The sequence below is a fragment of the Brachypodium distachyon genome, chromosome 2 (assembly GCF_000005505.3).
Source record: "Brachypodium distachyon strain Bd21 chromosome 2, Brachypodium_distachyon_v3.0, whole genome shotgun sequence".
Taxonomy (NCBI): Eukaryota; Viridiplantae; Streptophyta; class Magnoliopsida; order Poales; family Poaceae; genus Brachypodium; species Brachypodium distachyon.
In genome coordinates this window covers 7,917,717-7,941,465 of record NC_016132.3, presented here as the reverse complement: position 1 = coordinate 7,941,465, position 23,749 = coordinate 7,917,717, and the positions used below count along the sequence as shown (strand labels likewise).

The 23,749-nt window shown below is 41.0% G+C and overlaps 4 protein-coding genes and 1 long non-coding RNA gene across 8 annotated transcripts; 2 read left to right on the top strand and 3 right to left on the bottom strand.

The window, feature by feature from the left end:
* The first annotated feature begins 3,166 nt into the window (after positions 1 to 3,166).
* LOC100843553 (peroxidase 72) lies at positions 3,167 to 5,054 on the top strand. The gene is made up of 3 exons (XM_003566654.4): positions 3,167 to 3,514; positions 3,927 to 4,118; positions 4,235 to 5,054. The coding sequence occupies exons 1-3, from the start codon at positions 3,278 to 3,280 to the stop codon at positions 4,817 to 4,819; spliced, it is 1,014 nt and encodes a 337-aa protein (XP_003566702.1). The 5' UTR covers positions 3,167 to 3,277; the 3' UTR covers positions 4,820 to 5,054.
* A 2,241-nt stretch (positions 5,055 to 7,295) lies between these two features.
* Positions 7,296 to 8,528, bottom strand: LOC112270844. Its single transcript, XR_002963349.1, has 2 exons — positions 8,388 to 8,528; positions 7,296 to 8,241 (listed from the first exon to the last, which is right to left on the bottom strand). It is a non-coding gene; the product is annotated as an uncharacterized LOC112270844 (long non-coding RNA).
* Positions 7,567 to 9,542, top strand: LOC100841122 (peroxidase 9). Its single transcript, XM_003566650.4, has 4 exons — positions 7,567 to 7,849; positions 8,042 to 8,233; positions 8,411 to 8,576; positions 8,963 to 9,542. The coding sequence occupies exons 1-4, from the start codon at positions 7,583 to 7,585 to the stop codon at positions 9,382 to 9,384; spliced, it is 1,047 nt and encodes a 348-aa protein (XP_003566698.1). The 5' UTR covers positions 7,567 to 7,582; the 3' UTR covers positions 9,385 to 9,542.
* A 32-nt stretch (positions 9,543 to 9,574) lies between these two features.
* LOC100846084 lies at positions 9,575 to 19,262 on the bottom strand. Of its 4 annotated transcripts, none has more exons than XM_010232438.3 (18): positions 19,002 to 19,262; positions 17,963 to 18,033; positions 17,263 to 17,366; positions 17,138 to 17,176; positions 16,952 to 17,014; positions 16,092 to 16,166; positions 14,978 to 15,043; positions 14,813 to 14,855; positions 13,795 to 13,843; positions 12,755 to 12,848; positions 12,631 to 12,683; positions 11,753 to 11,837; positions 11,279 to 11,381; positions 11,106 to 11,198; positions 10,391 to 10,457; positions 10,071 to 10,137; positions 9,934 to 9,987; positions 9,575 to 9,816 (listed from the first exon to the last, which is right to left on the bottom strand). In XM_010232438.3, exons 2-18 carry the CDS (start codon positions 18,024 to 18,026, stop codon positions 9,682 to 9,684), a joined length of 1,254 nt encoding a protein of 417 aa, XP_010230740.1. In that variant the 5' UTR covers positions 18,027 to 18,033; positions 19,002 to 19,262; the 3' UTR covers positions 9,575 to 9,681. The 4 variants fall into 4 exon arrangements, with proteins under 4 accessions (XP_010230740.1, XP_014755344.1, XP_024314998.1 ...); XM_014899858.2 differs by having other exon boundaries at positions 17,963 to 18,028; XM_024459230.1 differs by having other exon boundaries at positions 19,034 to 19,262.
* Positions 19,263 to 19,936: 674 nt separating this feature from the next.
* LOC100836018 (replication protein A 14 kDa subunit) lies at positions 19,937 to 23,280 on the bottom strand. Its single transcript, XM_003566639.4, has 3 exons — positions 23,052 to 23,280; positions 21,932 to 22,189; positions 19,937 to 20,269 (listed from the first exon to the last, which is right to left on the bottom strand). The coding sequence occupies exons 1-3, from the start codon at positions 23,062 to 23,064 to the stop codon at positions 20,196 to 20,198; spliced, it is 345 nt and encodes a 114-aa protein (XP_003566687.1). The 5' UTR covers positions 23,065 to 23,280; the 3' UTR covers positions 19,937 to 20,195.
* Positions 23,281 to 23,749: the final 469 nt, after the last annotated feature.

Below are 23,749 nucleotides of genomic sequence, written 5' to 3'. Positions count from 1 at the left end.
ACAAACCATTTTCTCCTTTATATGCTATTTTAATACAAGTGCTGGTAGAGTTTCATTGTATGATTTCGTAGCATACCCCATTCATAATATTAATCGGTTCCACCCGTTTTTTTTTTAGAAATCCTAAAGCATTTCTAATGGTGATTTAAGGCTGCATATAGTCAGAGCTTAGATCTCTATTGATTCTTCAGTAGCAAACTTACATGAGTTACATACACCTTTTCTCCGTGCTGACAGCACTCCCAAAAATATGTGGCCACCTGGTCCATCTCTATTCTCAAGTCGTCATCGTGGAGGTTGAGCAGCGGGGCCAGGTCCTCGGGCATGAGCTCCATGATGCATAGAATTAGAAGGCCTATGTTGAACATTGAAATAGCAGTATAGCACCTATCTAGAGCAATTGTCACTCAAGCACAACCTTAATTGAAGCATTGTGGTGTAAAGTAAAGCTGCAAATGATAATCTACAAATATGATATTGTTCAACCATGTAAGTAGAGTAGCAGTCCTGGAAGCAGGGCAGTTCTATATGTACAATCACTTTGGTAACTGGCGTAAGCAAGGACTGTGGAGCACAATTGCAAACAATGCATGCAAGCGAATGAATAAGATAAATTGTTGTGTACCTGCATAGAGAAAACATCATCTGCAAACAGCCCAGTGAAAATCTGCTGCAGTGCAATGATAGAAGACCAACAGTTTGAATAGGAAGGGATCCTGTCCGTAATGCACATCGATCAAGAGAGTTCACAAGTCTTTGCAATATCCGAAAGAGAACAAACATTTTGACTACCTGTGAGATGAATACAGTTGTGCATTTAAAAGGACATATTTTTCTTTTAAAACTCATCCAAGCCAACCAAAAGCTAAGAAAATACATCTTTTTTATGAGCGAACCTCAACACAAGCATCCTTCTGCAGTTCTAGAACACTGTCTCCACAAACAGTGAGGATAGTCATCTCGAGGCTCTCATCTGCTGTAACAGAGTCAAGCTGAAGGAACATCTGATGACAACACATGGCCACAAGATCCAACAAGGAATGTTTCATACAAATCCTCAACCTCCTTCCAGAAACGAGCTCTAGAAAGTCTATATGAATTCATGTCACTTTTACATTCAGCCATTTCTTGCTTCACCTCATCTGTCACAACACGATTGAAGCATTCAGCAGAAATTCTCCAAAGAGTACCCCTGGGATTGTCTCTCCTTGTCCCTGCTTCATCTCATCTTGTCTGGCGATCGGCGGCGGCACGATTCTGGGAGGACAGCATCAGCTACTTACATAATTAGTCACGTCTCATGTAGAGACAGTAAGAAAATTTACACATACATTTCAACGAGCACATAGTGTGCAGGGACGGAATTATACCTGGACCCTGGTGCTTGGTGCGGAGGGGGCGTGCGCGAGGGGGGTTGGGCAGAGGCGGGCCGCGGGGGTACGAGGCCGCGGCGGGCGCAGGGGAAAGGAAGGAGGCGGCAGCGGCTTCAGGGGAAGGGAAGGAGGAGGAGTTGTGGGGGCGGGCTGTATGGCGGGGTCAGAGGCGGGCCGTGGGGGTGGAGGCGGCGGCAGGGGAAGGGAGGAGAAGGAGGAGGCCGGCCGCAGGGGAAGGAAGGAGGAGGAGGAGGCGGGGGTGTGGAGGAGTCGGCAGCCGCAGGGGGAGGGAGGAGGAGGAGGCCGCGTTGGAGGATGGCTGGGGTGAGGAGAAAAGGAAGAAAAAACGGTTCGGGTGGGGGGTTGAAAGATTCTCCTGCGGGGTGGAATTTCAGCCTCAACAGGTAATCACTAAGCGCACACACTTAGCAAGTAATCCGTGTTTAGTGAGTCTGATTGTGGGACTATTAGTATTCCGTGTACGTTTAGTGGGGTGGACGTTGGGATGAATATGTTGGTGCCTTTATAAGTAGTAGAGATAAAGATAACACACCATGATCATGATTATAATACTTCATCCCTTCAAAAAAAATCTAATACGCACACCGACACAAATCCCCATGAAAATCGAAACATGACTGGTGTTTAGCAATGGCTCCATGAAGCTGATCAGAAACATGTTTTAATTAGAGCATTTTTACGGTACCCAGTTAGTCCACGAGCAGAGATGGGAGTGCCAATCATTTCTAACCGTTGATTTAATAGGATATATTAGTCATTTCGTCCTGCTAATTCAAATATATGTAATCTAAACTTTCCATCATCGACCGGACCAGATCGAGCGGATCCTGCCGCTGCCATTGAGTTTCCAAATTAGGTGTAATCATCACCGTTGCCAACGGCGGCGTGCTACCCAGGATCCATGTGAACGTGATGTTACTGCCAAGAAGACGATGGAGACTATTCATCTCCATGAATTCCAGAATTTTATACAAGAAAATTGCTATGCAGTGATTGCAACGTCTGGATGCCTAATACAATAAAAAATATTTGATCCTAGTTCTTGAGGCTAGTTTGTCGTATTTCCATTATTAATGATGTCGGAGACGAATTCGTTCTCGAGCCGGCTAGCCGGCGGTATGGTCATAACCGCACCTGAGGGCTTATCTGTTTTATTCTATCTGCTCTTCGAACAAGCACCACGATGGCTCGCTAGTTGCGCCTCCTCGCCGGCGGGCCAAGCCGCCATGGTCGCCATTAATTCCTTCACGAGGTAATGGAAACGGAACGGATAAACATTTTTATTTTTGTAATTTCAAGTTGACGGGGTAATAATCCTTTTGGTTACCATTTTACCCCTAAATCCATAGTACTCCATAGTTTTTGAAGGTGGTGCTCCGTAATGTTTCTATTGAAGTACTACCTAAGATTGGCCATTAGATCGAAACAAATGGATGGCTCATATTTATTCCGGAGTACCATAAAATCGCTCTTTAATTAAGAATGGTGGACCCAAACATGACAATTACCTACTCGATCGTACTAGTGATCTCCATGAAGCATTCACCGACACTTTAGGCCTTGGCTTGGGGGCAAGAGTTTGAAACTTCGGATTTTGCTTCATATGCGTGGTAGTATTATTGCCGAAGCAGTTGATATCAGTGCGTACCTAAGCTCACTTACTATACAAACTGCCCAATTAACAAACCAGCTGCCCATCCTTCTTCTCGAAACCACCCTTCTCTCCCCCTTCCTGCGTGTGCCCCGTCCTCCTACTATATAAACCGCTCCCATGTTCACTTCATCTCGCCACCCACAACAAGAGAAGCGCATAAGCAAACAAGCAGTACTAGCTCGAGCACTTCTCTTCTCAACGTAGTGCAAAGCTAGCAGAGGCAGAGTCCATGGCGACTTCCATGGGTTGCCTGCTGGTGCTGTCTCTTGTTTCTCCTTTGCTCCTGGCCGGCGCGGTCCACGGCAACCCGTGGTACGGCGGCGGCGGCCTGTTCCCGCAGTTCTACGACCACTCGTGCCCCAAGGCCAAGGAGATCGTGCATTCCATCGTGGCGCAGGCCGTCGCGCAGGAGACAAGGATGGCCGCGTCCTTGGTCAGGCTGCATTTCCATGACTGCTTCGTCAAGGTCCACTCTGCTTTTCCTCTCTCGTGCTCTGGTGTTCCGTTTTTTGCTTCGTAATGAAAAAATTACAGTTTACATATATTTGTAGTTTTGCACCAAAGGAAAATAACTAACTTTGCACCTTTTGGTGATGGAAAAATTATCCTCTGGGGCATGGAAGAATCTATAGTTTAAAGGCTAGTGACTGTTTACTACTAGTAGCGATAAGACAGTGTAACCTACATTGTCCATGCATGTGAGCAGAGTGCTATACTTCTTTTCTGCTTGCTTAACTCTTCTTCTCTCTTTCAAAGAGAGGGTGGATTTCATAATCCAAATGCACAATGATGCTGCGGTCCTGTCCATGCAAAAAAGTTCATGACACAAAATAATAATATATCTCTCTTCTGACGACATCTTTTCACTATGATTGCAGGGGTGCGACGCGTCGGTGCTGCTAGACAACAGCAGCAGCATCGTGAGCGAGAAAGGGTCCAACCCCAACCGCAACTCCATCAGAGGGTTCGAGGTCGTCGACCAGATCAAGGTCGCTCTCGAGACCGCCTGCCCCGGCGTCGTCTCCTGCGCCGACATCCTCGCCCTCGCCGCCCGCGACTCCACCATCCTCGTAAGTTAATTCCGCTAAACCGCGAGAAAGAACAAATGGTACCAAAAGAAAATGGATGCGGCCAGCTTATATATGTCCAGTTCTTAACTTGGGACCCGGCCCGAATTAACGTGCAGGTTGGCGGCCCGTTCTGGGAAGTGCCGCTCGGGCGCAGGGACTCTCTGGGCGCCAGCATCCAGGGCTCCAACAACGACATCCCGGCGCCCAACAACACCCTCCCCACAATCATCACCAAGTTCAAGCGCCTGGGGCTCAACATCGTGGACGTCGTGGCACTCTCAGGCGCGCACACCATCGGGCTCTCCCGGTGCACAAGCTTCAGGCAGAGGCTGTACAACCAGTCCGGCAACGGCATGGCAGACAACACCCTGGACGTGTCCTACGCGGCACAGCTGAGGCAAGGGTGCCCTCGCTCAGGCGGCGACGACAACCTCTTCCCTCTGGACTTTGTTACCCCGGCAAAGTTCGACAACCTCTACTTCAAGAACATTTTGGCCGGCAAGGGGCTTCTCAGCTCGGACGAGGTCCTGCTCACCAAGAGCGCCGAGACGGCGGCGCTCGTGAAGGCGTACGCGGATGATGTGGGCCTCTTCTTCCAGCACTTTGCGCAGTCCATGGTGAACATGGGCAACATCTCGCCGCTGGTCGGGGCGCAGGGGGAGATCAGGAAGAATTGCAGGAGGCTCAACAACTTCCACTGATGAGTTATTTATATGTTCAAGTGTACTCGTGTGTGGAGTGGTTGGTGGTGCCGGGTTTTGTTTAAATAAGCAAAGCGTACGTGGTTGTAATCTGGGAGGCCCAGATGGTGTTTTGTTTTCGAATTCACAAAGATATTTGTTCAATGTAATGGGGAAAGTCTGTGGCACGTCGCGTTCGAATTTGTAGCGACCAGTTTGCTTTGAACGTGGTTGGATATTTTTTTTGGTAAATGAAGAATTTTGTTATCTCACATGCTCTTTGCATCTAGATGATGCACACTGCCAAAAATTTAACAGCTATATATGAAATTATCCCGGTAAATCTCATAAAAAACACACTTTTGGGACTAGATTTACACCGGGTCACAATTATCAATAATAGTTTCACAGATTCACAGTTTCTGATGCAAGCTGTCTCATAGAACTCAAATCAGGTTAATTAGGGCGTTTCATGATATTTCTGACAAGTAAGACCCACCTATATTCGTTTAGTTGCCACGTCAGCTTTCGGACCAGGGCGGGTTGGGTCCGAAAGCTGACGTGGCAACTAAACGAATATAGGTGGGTCTTACTTGTCAGAACTGACGTGGAAACGAAACGGGCCGGCCCGTCCAACGTGGCATATGACAGGTGGGTCTCACATGTCAGAAAATACCCTAAAACATCATAATCTATAGCCGATTTAGATTCGGTGAGACTGTCTTCCTAAATATTGTGGTTTTATAAGACTATTAGTGACAACTGTTGCCCGATGAAACTCTAGCCCCAAGAAATGCGATGAAATTTACTCAAACTATCCAAGAGTGAGGTCGTGCCAACCAGTAAAGTCATCTTCATTTTCCACAGCAACGTCTTTTTTTTCGGTAAAAAGGGATATATTAATAGATCAAGGCATTACATCTTGGAGAACCACCTCCACCACACTAGGTGGGGCGGAACCCACAGCAACGTCTTCAACAAGTGAGATGCACATACGTCAACATTTTCAGACCTAACCAACAAAGGCAATTTTCATATCGTGGGTTTACATCCTTGAACACGAGTTCAACCAATAAAGCTTAGATCGTCAAATCTGAAGATGATGCCTTCGACAAGATGGTGTACATGTGTCGTCATTACGGGATCTGACCAGTGAAGAATGACTCATGGATTTTAGCTCCAAATGAGCAGGAAGCCATGACTAAGGCACTGAAATATTGGTGTCTGATCCTCAATTAATGAGGAACCAACTGCCTTCCTACATCACCCGAGCATCGGCTAGAAACCGTCATGATCTCCTCCGGGATTTGATTGGGCATGGCAACCCACCACCGGAACTATTTAGGCCTACTTCGGTTGTGCCCAAACCCCACAAAACCAGGCCTGGTTCATTTTCCCTTTAATCCCTCCCAATCATCCCCCTCAACCCAAGGGGATTTTTTGGAAAACGATATGTGACAAACAATTTATGACGACATGGATCAAAGTTTTAGCTACATAGCAATAAATGCTTGCATAAGAGCAACCTTTTTCAATTCATGGCGCGGAGACCAGGAAAGCAAACTCCTCTGTTATCTTTAAAAACCATTTCTATATCCATACATCACATATCCCTTTCTATATATCTCTATTGAGTATTGACTATTGTAGATGCCTCATTGACCTAGAGAGCTAGCCTGGCTACTTAGTCCGGTGACGACAACAAAAGTTAGGCACGTATCCTTGTGATCAGCTTGACCGGTAGAGTGAGTGACCTGCTTCGGCCATGCATTAATTGATGCATGTAACCGCTTTTCTTTTGACAGCGATAGTGATGGATCATGGTCAAAATACTAAGATCAAGATCAAGGTAAAAAAAAGAGAGCCGGGCACCAAGATTTGCCGGCGCGCTTTTATTGCCAGACATGACCGGTTTCTACCATGTGCAAACAACCGGTTTTGATATTGATAAGTTGTTTGTTTTTAGTTAGAAATCAATCGACATGTTAGCCATCGGATATTAATCCAACGAAAACAAGTGAGAAATGAAAGAATGAAAATGACTCTCAGAAATGTCAATTGATATTTAAGGTTCATTTTTTTTTTTAAACAGACGACTTAAAAATAGACACCCCTATTTTTTTACAAGCCCGAGCCTAACCTATCTAAGGCCTAGCCCAGCCCAGCCTCATCCAGATAGAACCGACATTTTTCATGATAATAATAACAATGGGTTTCTTTTGGCCTGTAGTCTGTCCTATGCCATGCAATTTGCTTCTAGGGTGTACTTGGAGATTTGGAGTGGGTGTAGCTAATACCATCGCTAGGTCGAGCAGATTATGCCTACACTTTCTGTTCCAAGAGCTGCATCAAGTTGGAGAGATTTGGTATTAGCTACTCCAAATCTCTCCAAATCTGTTCCAAGAGCTACACCTACTTGGAGATTTGGAGTTCCTTTAAAAGATTATGCCAACACTTTCTCCAAGTTGGAGAAGATTTGCACTGAAAAAGCAAATTCTTTTAAAGGTAGTACAAACTTGGGAACTTCAATTATGTAACAACGCCATGCACACATGGCATATCCATACTATGCAATTCCCCATTGGTCTTCAATTGAAAAAAATAAACACTGAGTCCTCAAACAAATTGACAAGAGCTGCATCAAGATCAGGTGCACCTGAAGCACATACATGGTTCTAGCTTTGGTTCTTACCACAAGTGGAGTGGATGGAACTCTAATGGTGCAGCTGAATCACATAGTTCTATAAATTGGAAGCAAAATGCAAGATCTTAATCACAGCTCTCATGGCTTCATCCAAGGCATTGCTTGGTGCAATCTTCATTGCCTCTTTCTACTTCCCAGCCTCTATTGCATTCCCTGCTCACCATGAGGGCGCTCATCCAGTTGGACACAGTCCAAAGCCAAAGCTAGGTCTTTCTCCAGATTTCTATATATCCACATGCCCACAAGCTGATGAGATTGTGGTCTCCGTCTTGAAGAAGGCGATCGCCAAGGAACAGCGGATAGCTGCCTCCCTTCTCAGGCTCCTTTTTCATGACTGCTTTGTTCAGGTATGCACATTGCATATGTTTTTGGGCATGAAGTAAACAAAGTTCCTATAGCCACATAGTTCACCACCAGTCGAAAATACTGCATGTTCTTAAGAACTGGAACACCATGATTTCAGGCTCACCACTCATAATCTAGATCGCCTACTTATGCGTTAGTGCTATATATCAGAACTGGTTTCGCTCAAATTGCAGGGGTGCGATGCATCAGTTCTGCTGGATGACAGCAAGGCAGACGCAAGCGAGAAAAACGCTATTCCCAACAAGAATTCTCTCAGGGGATTTGAAGTCATAGATGAGATCAAAGCTGCACTTGAAGAAGCATGTCCACACACAGTCTCCTGTGCTGACACTGTTGCCCTAGCTGCCAGAGGTTCAACAGTATTGGTAAATATCTGCTCTTCATGTTCATAAACATGTGTTAGACTGTTAGTTGTAGGGCAAAATAGAAATTTTCTCGAATTGCTTTGTTTTATCTTATTTAGAGGACTAAAAACTACTGGTGTCCGTAAGTAAATATCTGCTATTGGTTTACACATACCTGACCATGGCATCTCATGACAGAGTGGTGGCCCATATTGGGAACTTCCGCTAGGTAGGAGGGATTCAAAGACAGCATATATGAAGCTTGCTAATAAGAACCTTCCTCCACCAAATGCAACACTGCATCGTCTCATAAAATTCTTTGAAAGGCAAGGACTGGATAAAGTGGACCTTGTAGCACTATCAGGTATGGCACCTCATCAAATGTTCAAAGTACACATTGAGGTAAAAAGGTTTGATAGGAATGTTAAATAGCCTAGAAGTGGCTTGGTTGCTCGTATTCTCTACACCGGCTTTCTTGTCATAAGCTTGGGCTTGAACAGATACCAAGAGAAACATATAGTGGATCAAGAAAAGGCATTAAAGTTGTCAGTAAAAATAATATCTGCTAGAAAAAGATGATTGCAACAACATAAAACAACAATATTCAGATCATAATCATATTGGATGTTCTAGTCAGATCATCATTGTAGTTTTTGAAATTTGACAGTGCAGTTTCAAATGCATTTCGACAAATATATTGGATCGGCATATTGTTCATCTCAACGATACATCTATCTTGCCTTTCAACAGGTAGCCACACCATTGGAATGGCTAGATGTGTGAGTTTCAAACAACGACTCTACAATCAGCACAGAGATAACAAACCGGACATGACACTGGAGAAAAGGTTTTACTACACGCTGGCATCAGTCTGTCCACGCACTGGAGGTGATAACAACATAAGCCCACTAGACTTCGTCAGCCCTTCGAAATTTGACAACAGCTACTACAAGTTGATATTGGAAGGAAAAGGTCTTCTTAATTCAGATCAGGTTTTGTGGACCGGAAAAGACCAAAAAATAGCAGATCTGGTCAGAAGTTATGCAGAAAATGAATCATTGTTCTTTGAACACTATGTGAACTCAATAATCAAAATGGGGAACAGAAATCCCCTCTTGGGTCATGATGGAGAAATACGCAAGAACTGTCGGAGGGTTAATCAAGTCCTCTAGGCAACAGAAAACTTCAATCTGAATATGGGTTCCTTTGCTTGTGATGTAATTTAAGTGTCATCATGCTAATGTTTGGTGGCATATTTGTGATGTAACCTCAATTTACTTTCTCACTCAGAAATGTAATTTTGTTCCTTCCAATGAAAATGTTGTGATGACTTTCTTTCAATAGAAGATACAAAGAAGAAACTTGGAGAGCTGATGTCAGACAACATTATATATAAATTACTTTAAATAATCTCTAGTTGATTACAGAATGCAAACCTACAGGAGAAAATTCCCAAAACTAAGCATAGCTCATATTGTCCCATATCGCCTATCATTTGTCCTCTGTGCTGCAGGTGTGGGACCAGAAGTGTTTACCCATGATGCTTGGCTTGCATGATTTCCGTTAGGATCACCTGCCTGCAAGTATCCTCTTGGCCTTCCAACCTGATGATTATTTAGGTCATAACTACTTAACTAGTAGGAACTACTAGGTATCAGCAAGCATGACCGTCAATGATTTTATCTGGCAATAATAAAGGGGTTCAGAATTCAGATACTTACAGCATCCAGAAAGGCAGACATGATAGTCATCCCAGGAAGTGCATCTAGACCATACTGAAATTGGTGTACATGTCATGTTTTCAAGAGAACTTTCAATATCATTGTTCAATATCATTGTTCAAGTTAGAAAAGAAAACCTGATGCTCCACACGAGTTTTGTAGATGAATCCCCCACAACAAAGTAGACTGGACATGACAATGAATCTACACAGACAACACAGTATTCAGAATAGTAAAAACAACAACAAGGAAGAGATGACCATTTACCAACAACACAGCAATGACGGTAGTGATATTGGGGAAATCTAACTTCAGCAAACAGACGGTAGAAACCATGATGGCAGTTACAATGAACTAACTTCTTGCATTGCAGATCTGGGGTGTTCGCCCATTCTTTCTTCCGATCAATGCATCGAGACGAAAACAAAAAGAATTTCTAAAGTTCAAGAGACATTACATGCAAGAAATAATTCCAAATGTCGCCCATCCTCTCATAGGAACACTCTCTCTTTCTTGTGTGTAATCTACACAAACAACAGACATTAAAAAAAACTGCTTATAAATAGGACAAAATTTAAATGCCCATCAAATCTGTTGAAAAGATTATATATCAAAATCGACACTCATTTATAAAAGTGTAAAAATGATGAATAATTAAATACTGTACAACTGTTCTGAAATATGGACCTTTTCCTCATATAACAGTACGTACTTACACTAGTTATTCATGTTTGATCAGTAATATAAATTACAGTGTGTATTATTAACCTGGCATGCTGTCGTACCAAAAATCCATAATCCCGATTTACAAAGTTGCTTAACCACATCTAAATTAATGAAAATACAGCAGCCTTTTGTCATAAATATTTTTAACATTCGCCATGCAAAATTTCTTAGACTTGAGTTGACATTGCAACATGTTTATCCAACCCACAATTTAAATCTTCAGACAATGCTGATGATATATAAATCTTTTGAATTATTTGCACATAGCATCCAACATTAAACCAATGGCATCTCTTGAAGGGTGAAATTATGCCAACTGAGATTTGCAAAAAACCATCTTCTCCAATAGTTCTACAATATAAACCAAGATCTAGCGGAGCCCCTGAACAATTTCTGATGCATCAAAATATATATGCAAAGCTGATGATTGTCTAGATAGAACCAACCACATTTTTTGGTCAGTGTGAATTCTATTGGATCATAGCCTGACACTGGGATTGAAACATTGACCTCATAAGGACTGCTTCGAATGATTTCACCTACAAAATGTAGAAAATCAAACTCATTTGTTGATAGTTACAAAACAGCGTCAGTATAGGGAGACAAGAAAGTCACCAACATCTCCAATTCACAGTCAGAACTGTAGGAGACAGGGTAGTAGGCATGGCACCATTCGCCCCAGATCCTGTAAGCATAACATCAAGCCCTTTCAGCGGATTAACCTGTGGAATGAAATAGGCAAAAAGAAAATAAATGTAGAGTTTAACACAAATACGAGCCTTTGGTTAGGATAAATGACAAGGGCAGTCTCTCAGACTGACCTCATTTTCTTAGCTGTTGGTTTCAACAACCGTGCACTAATTTGTTAGGTTAGCACTAACGATAATGGTAATCTCTTAGTCTTATATGATATTTTTAGCTTCTGATTTCAACAACAACGATGCATCTATTCACCAATACAGACAAGAACGTCAAGGAACACAACTTGTTATTTCAACATCTTTCAATGAGGAGAGAAACTAACTAGATGCACAAAACCATAAGGACTTGGAATTTGTAGTTATAAATTATAAAAGACCTAAGTCTTCCTTACCTTGAAGGTAGGTTTTCCAACAAGCCCTGAGAGGGAAGACATGGCACTAAGGTATAAAGATGTGTGAATCTGCTCACTTTGGAAGCTGCACGGAAAATAGAACTCCATGAGAATTATGTTCATGTGGTACACCAAGAGATTATTGCAAATCTCTTTATTTTTCTTCTTCTTTCTTTTTTCTTTCTTTTTCTTTTCTTTTTTGAGCCCTTTGGGGCTCCTTTGTTGCCTGCTTGTACTCGCGCTTCTTGCGCTTTCTTCTTAATGGAAAAGACACGCCGCTCGGCGTGTTCGAGAAAAAAAAAAGAGATTATTGCAAATTACGAGTAGGAGGAATTTAATCTGGTGGGTTAGAAAATTGTAAGAGTACTTTCGTATTTTTCTCTAATGCAAAAACAAATAATAGTATGTTTTTGGAAAGAGTAAAATGCATTGGATATCCTAATTCCTTTTCGATGGTGTCAAGTTAGTCCCAATTCTTCAAAACTGCATATCTAGGTCCTAAAAGTATTTAAGTCATTCATCACAAGTCCTATGCAGCCTCGATCAACTTTGACCTGCATGCGTGGCAGGTTAACCACTGCCACATAGATAATATTTTGCGCAAAACTCCGCAAAAGTTTTGTCTTCTAATTTTGTGGTCCCTCCTCCAACATTAGCGCACCATTACGGAAGAGGGGGCTCTGCCAGCGGTATATAACGGTGAAGGGATTGTAGCACAGCCTTGCCGGTCAATGTACCTTATTTAGTACATTGCATTCTTCACATGAAAGCAATTAAACTTTAGCAGTTGGCATTTACCTAGGCTTATTTACATAAGCTGAATTTCTAACTAGGACAAACAAATACCTTAATCTAAGTATACTTTGATAGGACCATACCTAAATTCATGATGGAGTTGTTCAAATCCCAGCTGAGTCAATCCATTGTAAACCTAAAAACCAAGCTGACTAGTAACAATGGCCTTAATCACTGGTCAATACACAGAGAACGCACTAAGCATACCACTTCTGATGATCGGGGATGGAAGCCCACTGTGAAACCCTTAAATACTCTTGGACCACTTTGTGCACAAGGAATAGCAAGTTCAGCAACCACCCTGACAAAAAGGAAACATGCTTAGCTGCAGAGCACACTAGAAAAAGTTGATGCCATAAGCAGATCTGAAAGCAGGCACTGAAACATTGACATCAAGCAGTAAACGCACACTTGAAAGTAATACTGTGTTGAAACTTCGAAGTTCAGGATTTTTCAGAGAACGTGCAAAAGCTTTGCACATCTTTTCATAAGCACGAAAGCAAGCCAAATTACAGGAGTTATGGCATGAGGGGCTTGTTGAAAGGTTAGACTACTTTTCATTTCCCTTTTCCTTCTACCTAGAATACAGGGAAACCAGGCAACAAAAAATGCAGTGATTATAAAGCTCCCTAAGATGAAACACAAGACTGGGATGAGGCAGCATTGAATAAAAGAATGTGGTGTGTGAAGTGCTGATAGTCATCATCAAGTGGGAATCTTAATTTATCTAACCTCGTTATACAGCTACATACCAACAATGACACAATCACACAATACATGTCACTGAGGAACCATAATTTTTATAGAATGTTGATTAGCTATTCAAAAAGTCAAAAGAAATTTGCATCCAAAATGGGTAATGAACTGGTTACCACTTGAGTACATGGTTTCTGCCTTCTAATATATATTTTTGCACCAAAGTTTCTATTTCCAACTTTTCAGAATATTACCAGGGTGCATGGTAAGAATTACGTTGTCCACCCATTCCTCTATTCTGAAAATGTTGTTCTAAGAACGCAGACACGTGTTTGACCTAAATTTCTTCCTCCCACTTGTACAAGATGGACAGAACTATCATGAGAATATTAACACGTGGATAGCAAATGTGTCTACTAACACAGTAGCATGGATGAAAAAAAAATCGATTTGATAATTAACTGTGCAGAATTGGAAACCTTCACAGTTAACTTTTTTGACATCGATAGAAAATATTGATTCAGCAAAAAAAAAAAAGTCTTCATGATTACCTGCACATCCTTTCATCATAAGATACACTGCAAATGCATCCATGCTCATCTGCAAATAACTTATCAATGTTAGTTCTGCATTTTCAAGAAGTATCCACCCAAAAAGAATACACACATAGGTCTTTGAGTTGATGGTCAACAAGGAATTGACAGGTTTAAACATTATATTTTAACCATGTATATGGATTAAGGAAGTGTCATTTAAATTGAAGTGGGTACAATGGTCAAGCGACTGGATTGCACCTCTAAAATGTCTTGTGAAATGGGGCAGAGAATGTTTAGAGTTTGTGCTTGTATATAAAATAACAGAACATCATAATTCTGCATGCACAGAATATATATTTGCATTGTGGTGTTCAACAAATAACAAAAACTATATGTGTTGCTTGCAATGGAGAGAATAGGAATATAATTTCTATTCATAACATGAGCATAAGGGCACGCATAGCAAATTCGCATGCAACCAGAAAAGTAAGCTAGTATTGGTTCAAGCATGACTATGAATTACACCAAGGTAGCAGGTGTTGGATAGAGAGAAAATCAAATGGCTATCCACAACTGTACATCTTATTCCATTATCAAAAGAGGCTTTAATCAGTAACATATGCAAAAACATTAGACTGTCCGCATGAAAAAACTTAATAATTGAAATAGCTGTAGTAACATTTGTTATGCAATCAATCGTGTAAATTGTGTATTGGAGGCTGAACCAAAGTCAAGACAACACTTCTTTGAGATACAAAGACAATTCGCTACCCAAAAAATTCTAAACATAAAAAGTTGTCCCCAAGAATAAGATAATCTATAATTCAAAACAAATGTGTAACCAAGCAGCTGTAACAGCAACGCAAATGAGCATAAATGTGTAGCCAAGCAGCTTTAACACTAACGCAAATGCCAATTTTACTTTTTTTGTAACGGAGGAAATTAATTGATCTTGCAAGATTACAACTTTACAAGTAGTTGGTGGAAGATTATCAACGAAATAATATGAACATAGATTAGAAAATAAACAGACCTTTGCATACTTTATTTGAGCATTGTCCACATATGATATTTACCTGAAATATCAAATATGCTTGTTAATGTTATTCCACATATCCAAATTGGAACTTGATAAAAAAAATCGAAAAATTCAATTCAAGTGAAAACAGTAAAGGATCTCACTGAAATTAGAACCAACCTGTGCAGTGCGGCCCATCTTTTTAAAGGTAGTTTCGCAGTTCACTAAATCTCCATTGTGGAACCTCTGAATTGTGACATATTAAAGAATGAGCCGATTAAGTTAACACAATGAAAAGTTGAGAACATTACTGCGAGAACAAATGACAGTGAACGGATCTATTTGATAAACAATAATAACTCGAGAGTCCTCACCAGTTGAGTTCAAAAATCATCACATGAAATGATGCACATAACGAAATGCTTAACCCAATATATTGGTTAGTGATTGTTTACTGAGAAAGCACAGAAATACTGTGCTAAAAATATTGTTGCACAGTAGGCATAACAATGGATTGGCCAAACTTATATCTGAAGTACTTTTGGTCTAGATAAACTATAGCAAGTTCAAAACATTATCTTGAACTTGATAGTGTACCGTGGACCCTGGTGCAGACTTTTAAAATTTGTTGACGCAGCAACTCGACAAAGCAATATCCTGGCTGAGAACTTCAGATATAAAGTCACCACTAGCTGATTAGTATATTTTGAAGAAGCCACTGAAGCTATGACTATTTTCCATTTATGCTTTGTTCCATCAATGCACTGCTCTAATATTGTGATTGTGTTTAGCAAATATACCCAGGTGGGCGAATTCCATGTACCCATTCCCTTTTGTCAATGAACTAGTGCTACTACAAGAAAATATGGCCAATGTGAACACATAAGAAAGCTTTTAACCATGTGGACTAAACTATTGGTCTGTTTTTTTTATAAGAGGCATTTTATTGATTCTCATAGTCACATCAAACAAATACAACTCACGAGTTCAAGCACCCGGCCTCTGCATATCAGGAGGCACACTAGTATATCAGAACATTATTACCCATACTCCCATAGAACTAATCTATAAAATGCCTCTTATCAAAAAATAGGTCAGACGAGATATTTCTTGGAAGTTAGGTATCACCAGATCCTGGCCAATCCTCACATCTATGACCTAACCGTTCAAGGAAAATCACTGAACTTGATCTATTCAAGATGCAACCCTGTCTTTGACTATGTGGCAATAAGATATGTCAGGCACTATTTCATTATAGACAAAGTTAACATAATTCGGTAAGTGTTACTATTACCTGAATGTAGTCAATAGGCTCTGAACCAGTTAGAAAAGAGTGAGAACTGATAAAGCGGCCAAAGCTAATGTAACCCTGAGAGAGATGAATTATTCAGATAATGACCAAGACAAAAGCATTAGATATCAACTGAGAGCAATGTATATATGAACATAATCAAATAGCAATGGACAGAAGCATAAAATGTATGCTGCCAATATTTAATTCGAAATAGAAATATTACATACGACAAGCATTTAGAACAGTACAGCTAAAAGAAAAGGCACATATAACTATAAGCAGATGAGTGATGACGGATATTGTTGGAACTGACAGATGATTGGTGTTGGAACTATGGGGCTGTTGGCTGCTGCTCAGTATTCACCCACATACATAAGAAGACTATGTTTCTCTTTATCTTGTTTCTATACCTTTGCATTCTTAACTCGGGAAATAATTATATAATGACCATTTCTTTCTCAGTGAAAGTGGGTGCGCTATGATTAGTTGCTCAAACCTACTAAAGCAAGTACCTATGAACAAAGTTCAAATATTGCATTGGCATCACATAACTCACATGGCTACATCTTCTAATGGTTTATATTCTTTAAATATAACATATCGCAGCATACTCTCTACCTTCTCTACACCCCAGAAACACTTATTATGCTATTGGATCTTAGAACACGGGTACAACTATAACCGTGCCTGCACATTGCTGCGGTAAATGTTTAGCTAATGTTAACCGCCGCCACACTACTGTGTCACCTTTAACAAATGCAATGAGTTTACCTTGATAAACATAAAAGAAGATGGAGATTACACTACAAATCATCAACAAAGAAATAACAAAATGACATGTAGTATTGTCATACTCATACCGCTTGAGATCTTCTCTGCACATCTTTGCATAACTGGACAACCAAATCGGAAGGTACCGAGCCCTGATAATGACAATGTATTGTGAGAAAGTGAGTCCATCTGGATACAGTTCTGGTGAAACAAGGTCCATGCAAGCGAACTGTAGGAATTTTCAGGATAACTTACAATGAATATAAGATAATTACCTCTTCATTATATTCGAAATTCTGCCCAACCAAGTATGTCTAGCAATAGCTTAGGAGATAACAACATGAAAGAATCCGATAATGTTTCAAAGTATGCCTAGTGGGTAGCAGGATTATAAGGATACAAAGTCCACAAGGTGGTTATCATTGTCAAAGGTATAACAATTAGAACTTGGAACAGCAACAATAGCAGTGGCTGGTACATGCATGTACTCAAGTGTCAACAGCACTGCAGCAAGTAATGGAAACTGTAAGTAACTGCCTGCCGATAACTAATGTCAAACTTCAAATGGATTTACACAAACATAACTATGTTGGTTTAACATACTGCACATACAGGATTACAAACGAACTCCATGTTAGAAATTAGAACCATATTTGTAAACCAGTGTGGAAATAAGAAAGCAGAGGACCCTGGCAGAACCGAAGTTAATAGTTACTTTATGTCGTATGAAACTAAAATATACTACTCTAAATTATCAAACAAGAATTGGAGTATTAGAAATTTAGAGCCTACTATAAGCAATAATAGCAACGTGGAACCTCGTGAGTTTGTTCATCACTGAATAGCAATATGTATCCAAGAAAGCTTTTCATTGCATAATAATTGCTCAGAACACCAGATGCAATACACAACTCAATAAATATATTTTATTTTAACCAGTTGCTAAATAACAAAAGTTGTGAATACCAGTCCATGCTTTTTTTGGTCTCCAAATGACCTCATGCTTTAACGCAAAAGCACAGTATCTCTGCTCTACTATAAGTTGGAAACGATTTGAAGTCCTAAAATGATGTTCTCATGAAGAATGTGCACATAAGTACCTATGATGAACAGATGAATAGCACCGGCGGAACAGGAAGCGAAGGCCTTCCATTCAAGCAACATGCCTATTCTGGTCGAAATAAGAAGCCCTGTTAGAAATGCACGATGCACTGTCCAAATTTTATGGCAAGGTATGTCAGTATCAATTTATCCTCCAAGCCTACGATATTATTTTTACCAGGCATAACACAACAAAGAATCTTTATAAGACTTGACAGGCATTAACTGTAACGCTAGAGAAAATCATTTTCTTGGTTTAAAAGACAAAACTACACGAATTTCAAAGGTCAAGTACTAAAGTTATAACATGAAATGGCAGGCCGGCCATTTTTCTGCGGGACTCTTGGAACATCTTTCATGATGGTTGGAACTTGGAATTCAATCATAGTTTGTTTTTGTGTTCTTCAGATGAGCTCTCTTTCAACCATTATGTGATTATGTCTAATTGTCTATGCTTCTAACAGGCAGAACAGGTAGATGTTCAATACGGTATTTTCCTGGGTTGCATAGCAGCACGAGCTAGCTAGACACTGTGTCTGCCTCGACCATACAAAGTACTTCCTCCGATCCATAGAAAGTGTCGCCTATTTTATACTAAGTTAGTACAAATTGTTATGGATCAGAGGGAGTACATAATCAAAGCTCAAACCTACCACCCGGACTCCAACTAACTGCATGCGGTGGATCCTTCAAACCTCAACATCGAGTGTGCATGCCAGTAAACACAATGGCCCTGCCTAGCCAAAATATAAATCACAAAAGCAAGGTTTCCCTTCTTTACTTTCTCTGCTACTGTATGCAGAGGCAAGGCTAAAGTTGGCCGTGGATATTTTTTTAGAAAAATAAGTTGGCCAACAGCCGAACCCCCAGATATCTGTGGAGAAACAGGCTGCAGCGACAACAATCAAATAAAATCCTTGTCTAGCTGGATGGATTGGAGCACCTCGGCAAAAAAGCAAGTGTTTTGATTTGACCCTCACTGCAATCTTATAAACAATCCAAGCAATTAAGGAAGCCAGGTTAGGGCTGTTTCCGTACCAACGAGAAGAAATCAGGCAGCCCGAATGTACCTCCTCCAGTCCACTCCAGAGGGGAGCGGAAGCCTCGCAGGTGTCGCGGCAGCGGTGGAAGGGGTTACCTGCCTGTCCCGGTCGCTCCTCCTCCGACGCTGCCGAAGAGAGCGTGCTCGGCGGCGCTGGCCTCAGCGACAGGGGAACCGAGAGTGGAGAAGGGGAGTGTTCCAACCGCTACGCAGGTAGCCGAAGCTCAGCCTCATAGTCATAGGCCAAGAAATGGGAACAGAGTCAACGGACGTCTAGTTCGGACTGCAGATTTAGTTTTGTTTATTATTTATTTTACTGTATAAGATTGTTAATTTAGCTTCGTCCAGCAAGCTTCCGTGAAACCAATTTCTTGTTGATATGCACATTTTGTTTTTACAACTTCGAGATGCTTTAACTCTTTCATTAGGTAGTCTGAAAGCGGCGTGTTCGTATTCGTCGTGTCCAGTGAAATGGACGAGGTCTGTGGCCTTGTCGATGGATCCACGGCTCCACGCACAGTTGGATTTTGTTTGTTTTTTTGGCCGTAACATGCTGGCTATCACCTCTACCTGTACGGCAATATCGAATGTGGAATCCAAGTATCCAACTTAGCACGAGAATTAGAAACTTATAAACGGCCCAGCCAAAGCAGATCATGTTTTACAGTTCCCGTAAAATTCCTTAGACCCTGCGACACAAACAGATAGGGCTTTCTTGCTTCTTTTTTCCAGGGAAACACGGAAACAGGGCTTTCTTGCTGAACAAAAATATCTGATGCAGCAGAACTGCAGAAGCTTATACTGTAGTCTGTAGGGCAGTTCACCTGTTTGGCCTGCGATCAAAGGCAAAAAAAAAAAGAAAAAGAAAAAAGAAATCCCCACCCGGATATCCAACCCTACGGTAGTTTGGACTAGTTTGCGACACTCATCATCATATAAAAAGGTGCATGGCAGGGCTCAAGCATCAGACTCGAAAGGCAATATTACTCCTGCCTCAGGTACATGAAACATATACAATTGTCTTCATATGGGATCAGTAGATCCCTCTAATTGGTCCTAATGAGTGCCCAAGGCCTAAGTAATCACTGAGGTGACGGGAGGGAACATTTGAACACATCTTAAAGTGAGAGACATGTCATGGACTCTGAAGCATGCTTCATTTGCTAAATGCCTTCTACGAGATGCTGACTCTACAAGAACATCTTAAGGTCCTTCACCTTGCCGTGCACGGCCAACTTGCAGAGCCCATTGAATGACATAGCATCTGCAACATAAACATGATAGAGGATCAGACCGGGGGAGGACTGACAATGTTGACCTAAGAGGATTCTGTTTTGCACAAGAACATAAAAAACACTCAAAACAATATCTAACAAAAATGAAAACGCTACAGAAAGCTGCTGCTGCTGCACTGGTTCTGCTTTGCACAAGAACATAAAAAAGATATCTACTCGTAATGATAAAAAATTAAAGGCAACATAAGCTTCGCCAAATGAAGATTCATTTGCAACTTGTTGCAAATGGAATGCTGAAAACGTTGGGCTCCAATAACCATCCACACTTCTCCAGTATGGTACCTTATGAGCTACAAGAATCATATTTCTTACCAAGCTAAATAATGTGTTATCCTTGTCTCTTGATCTCTTCTAACATGATGAAAAAATTAAACTGACAATGGGCGGGGGGGAATGGCTCCAGCCTTGATGAACAATAAATCGAGAAATAACTTCAAAATGTTAAATAAATCGGGACATATACACAAGTAAACGTGAGTTCTTTATACCTGTATGAATTTCATGCAAAAATAACCATGTTTGCACCTTTACAGCTTGGGGAAAAGACAAATGCAGTGAAATTTTACACAGCACCAGAAAAGGTCCCTTTTCCATGAAAATTACTACTCCCTCCGACCCATATTCCTTGTCTCAAATTTGCCCAAATATGGATGTATCTATATTTAAAAAGCGTCTAGATACATGTAATATTTCAACAAGTAATTCCGGCCGGAGGGAGTATCATACTTTCTGTGGTCCAGTAAAGGTTGTCATTTGAAAATTGCCACGGTCTTTAGCATACTATTTTGACCATCCATTTTTATTACAATATATTTATATATTTATAGAATATAAAAAGAAATGCTATATTGGGAAAGGACTTTTCGAGACAAATTCACACATGATTTTTAAGAATCTAACCTAAATATTTGTGAAGTTATTGATAGTCAAAATTTCAAAAGTTGGTTATATCCTTGTCCAAAACAACAGCTTTTACAGGAACACAGCAAGCATAAAGAACTTCCAACAATTATTTTTGTAATCAGAAATTTTTGACATCCAGAAAATAGTGCTCCCAGGTGCACCTTTGAATTACCCCCATTTGCGGGATGAGACTAAACCTTATAAAGGTAGTTCGAGCATCTGAGAAACAGTACTAGGCAGATATCTGATTCTGTATAACAAACTACTCTCAAGTCAGTTCCGGCTTTATATTTTGTCAAATCTAACACTTAATGGTTGTTAAAAAAAGGGAATAACATAGTTTCAAGATGTAAATTGCACTGCTAGTCCATGATATTTGGATCTAAACACGAGCAATCACCTTGGGTTTCTCTGATGCTTTCAAAGAATGTGAGATTTGGATGAGAAATGTCAAATGTGAATATTTGCTGATGTAAACCACCAATTACTGGCTAACAGATTCAGAAACAAAGCAAACTCATAGCATTGAGTAATGGCAACTTTAAAGGGTGGTGATCGAACATCAGAATAGGTGCATCTCCTCTTGTGTATATGGAATAATGTAAAACATAGAAACCTTCAAGGTTAAAACCCATGGAACTTAGCCGAACACACCAACAGTTCACACTAGTAAACTAGTAATGGTCAAAGATGCAAATAAAAACACTACATGTGCATCAAAATCTCACCAAAGTTTTCACCAAAGTCTTTGCAAACTTCAGCATGAATGGACTGGTTGTTGTCAGCAATCCCAATAACATGCATATAATGTGATTCAGGGACTTCTGGGGCACCTCTGATTGTCAACTGATGCCCATCAGTGGATTGGCCAACAAGTACTCCCCCTTCACTGTGTTGGACCTTAAGTACTGTGCACACTCTTTGCCCAATAAACATCTTCAACATCTCTCCATTGACGATTGCTGCCGGGCATGCATTATCCGTCTCTGCAAGGTATAACTTCAGATTTGTCAACTCAGTTCAGTAATATTATCAGGTAAAAAGAGAACAAGCAAATTCTCCACACATCTCTTAATCGTTCCATCATCATAACAAGCAAGCACATGAAAAAGGTGTACTGCATTAGTTCTATAAAGAGCCGGATGCATGGATTTGCATGATAACTGAGATAAAATTATGCATGCTGATTAGATGCATGTTTTGGCACCTATGCCATAAGTTATAACAGCAGCATTATGATGGCTACTAAAGTTCACTGCAGCAGCAGCAGCAGCAGCATTCCCAACTTTCCGCTGTCCTAATCCCTTCCTAATTGACAAAAGAACTTGTGCTAACCAGATCACCCGCACCCTCGCCCATAGTACACTAGATTTCAATGGATTCTGGCCAGGAGGTGTGCGCATTGGTCACTATCCCACGGAGATCAGTATTGCTGCTGAAGAAAGTGCAATAACCGAACCATGTACCGATGGATGGAAACCATGGAATACGTTGGTTAACACCACAAAATCGGCTACTGCGCTTTCCAGTACAACAATGGACGCACCATCACGAATTTAAGACTGGACGGATGAGAAATAGCGGAGATGTGCGGATCTGGATTCGATTGCTCCCAGAAATATAAGTCGGGAACAGACTACACGAAAGCGAAATCATCTCAGGGTTCAGTTAAACCCCCAAAATTCTGGGGTGGACGATCTGATGTGTAAGAAAAATCAGATCGGATTCGCAACTAACTTGATGCTTTAGAGAATCGTGCCAAGAAGAAGGAAGGGAAGATTTGGAGGAAGAACGAAACAGTGTTAGTAAAAATTCCAAAGCAAGCTATGTCAGTTAGGGTTTCCGTACCAGTAGAATTCATGAGCTTCGATGTATCTGTTCCTGGTCCTGCTCACTGCAGAAGGGGATGGGATCCGTCGAGGCGGCGCGGCTTCGGTGGGATGACTGGTCTGGACTAGGCGGCGCTGGAGGCTGGAGCAGGGAGAAGGGGGGTCGGTGAATTTGTTCCGAGGGATGAAAGGGTTCTCGATTTCGGGGGAGTACTTTTGCTCCTTGTAAAAAAGGTAAGACGAGCTTTGAAAGTCGAAAGTCACATTTTAACCTAACCAAACAAGGCCTTGATAGCGTGGATTAAATTGACAATGTTCAGCATAACATGGAACAATCAAAATGCTTGCTAAAGAGAAAAGGAAATGACTTTTGAAAATGACTTTTGACCACGGTCCAAGCCAGGCAAACATGATCGCGTACTTATTAGCCGACACGTTCACACAAACAACGACTCGAATATGGAACAATGACTCTTCACATTTCGTCGTAAGTGCATGCCTATCCGAAATTTAATAAATCCTATGCTTGAATTCTTAAAAGAAAAAAAATGATAGATAGACGTGTATTGAAGTCCCAATGTAGTATCACCACCTTTCAGCTCCGGTTCTTTGTTTCTTTCCCTCGCGCGACACTTTTTCATTGTGAGTGCAGTTCCAAATTCTCAATGCTATACCATGGATTGTATCTAAAAGTGCAACATTATATGGAGCACTATT

Bases quoted from the DNA above. Each gene is read 5' to 3' on its own strand.
- LOC100843553 (XM_003566654.4), top strand. From the start codon at position 3,278: ATGGCGACTTCCATGGGTTGCCTGCTGGTGCTGTCTCTTGTTTCTCCT. The intron at 3,515-3,926 runs GTCCACTCTGCT...CTATGATTGCAG, and splicing joins TCCATGACTGCTTCGTCAAG to GGGTGCGACGCGTCGGTGCT. The intron at 4,119-4,234 runs GTAAGTTAATTC...ATTAACGTGCAG, and splicing joins CCCGCGACTCCACCATCCTC to GTTGGCGGCCCGTTCTGGGA.
- LOC100841122 (XM_003566650.4), top strand. From the start codon at position 7,583: ATGGCTTCATCCAAGGCATTGCTTGGTGCAATCTTCATTGCCTCTTTC. The intron at 7,850-8,041 runs GTATGCACATTG...CTCAAATTGCAG, and splicing joins TTCATGACTGCTTTGTTCAG to GGGTGCGATGCATCAGTTCT. The intron at 8,577-8,962 runs GTATGGCACCTC...GCCTTTCAACAG, and splicing joins GGACCTTGTAGCACTATCAG to GTAGCCACACCATTGGAATG.
- LOC100846084 (XM_010232438.3), bottom strand. From the start codon at position 18,026: ATGTTGCTTGAATGGAAGGCCTTCGCTTCCTGTTCCGCCGGTGCTATT. The intron at 15,044-16,091 runs GTAATAGTAACA...GTCACAATTCAG, and splicing joins AGCCTATTGACTACATTCAG to AGGTTCCACAATGGAGATTT. The intron at 12,849-13,794 runs GTAATCATGAAG...CCTTTTTGTCAG, and splicing joins TATGATGAAAGGATGTGCAG to GGTGGTTGCTGAACTTGCTA.
- LOC100836018 (XM_003566639.4), bottom strand. The intron at 20,270-21,931 runs GTGAGATTTTGA...TTTATGTTGCAG, and splicing joins AGACTTTGGTGAAAACTTTG to ATGCTATGTCATTCAATGGG.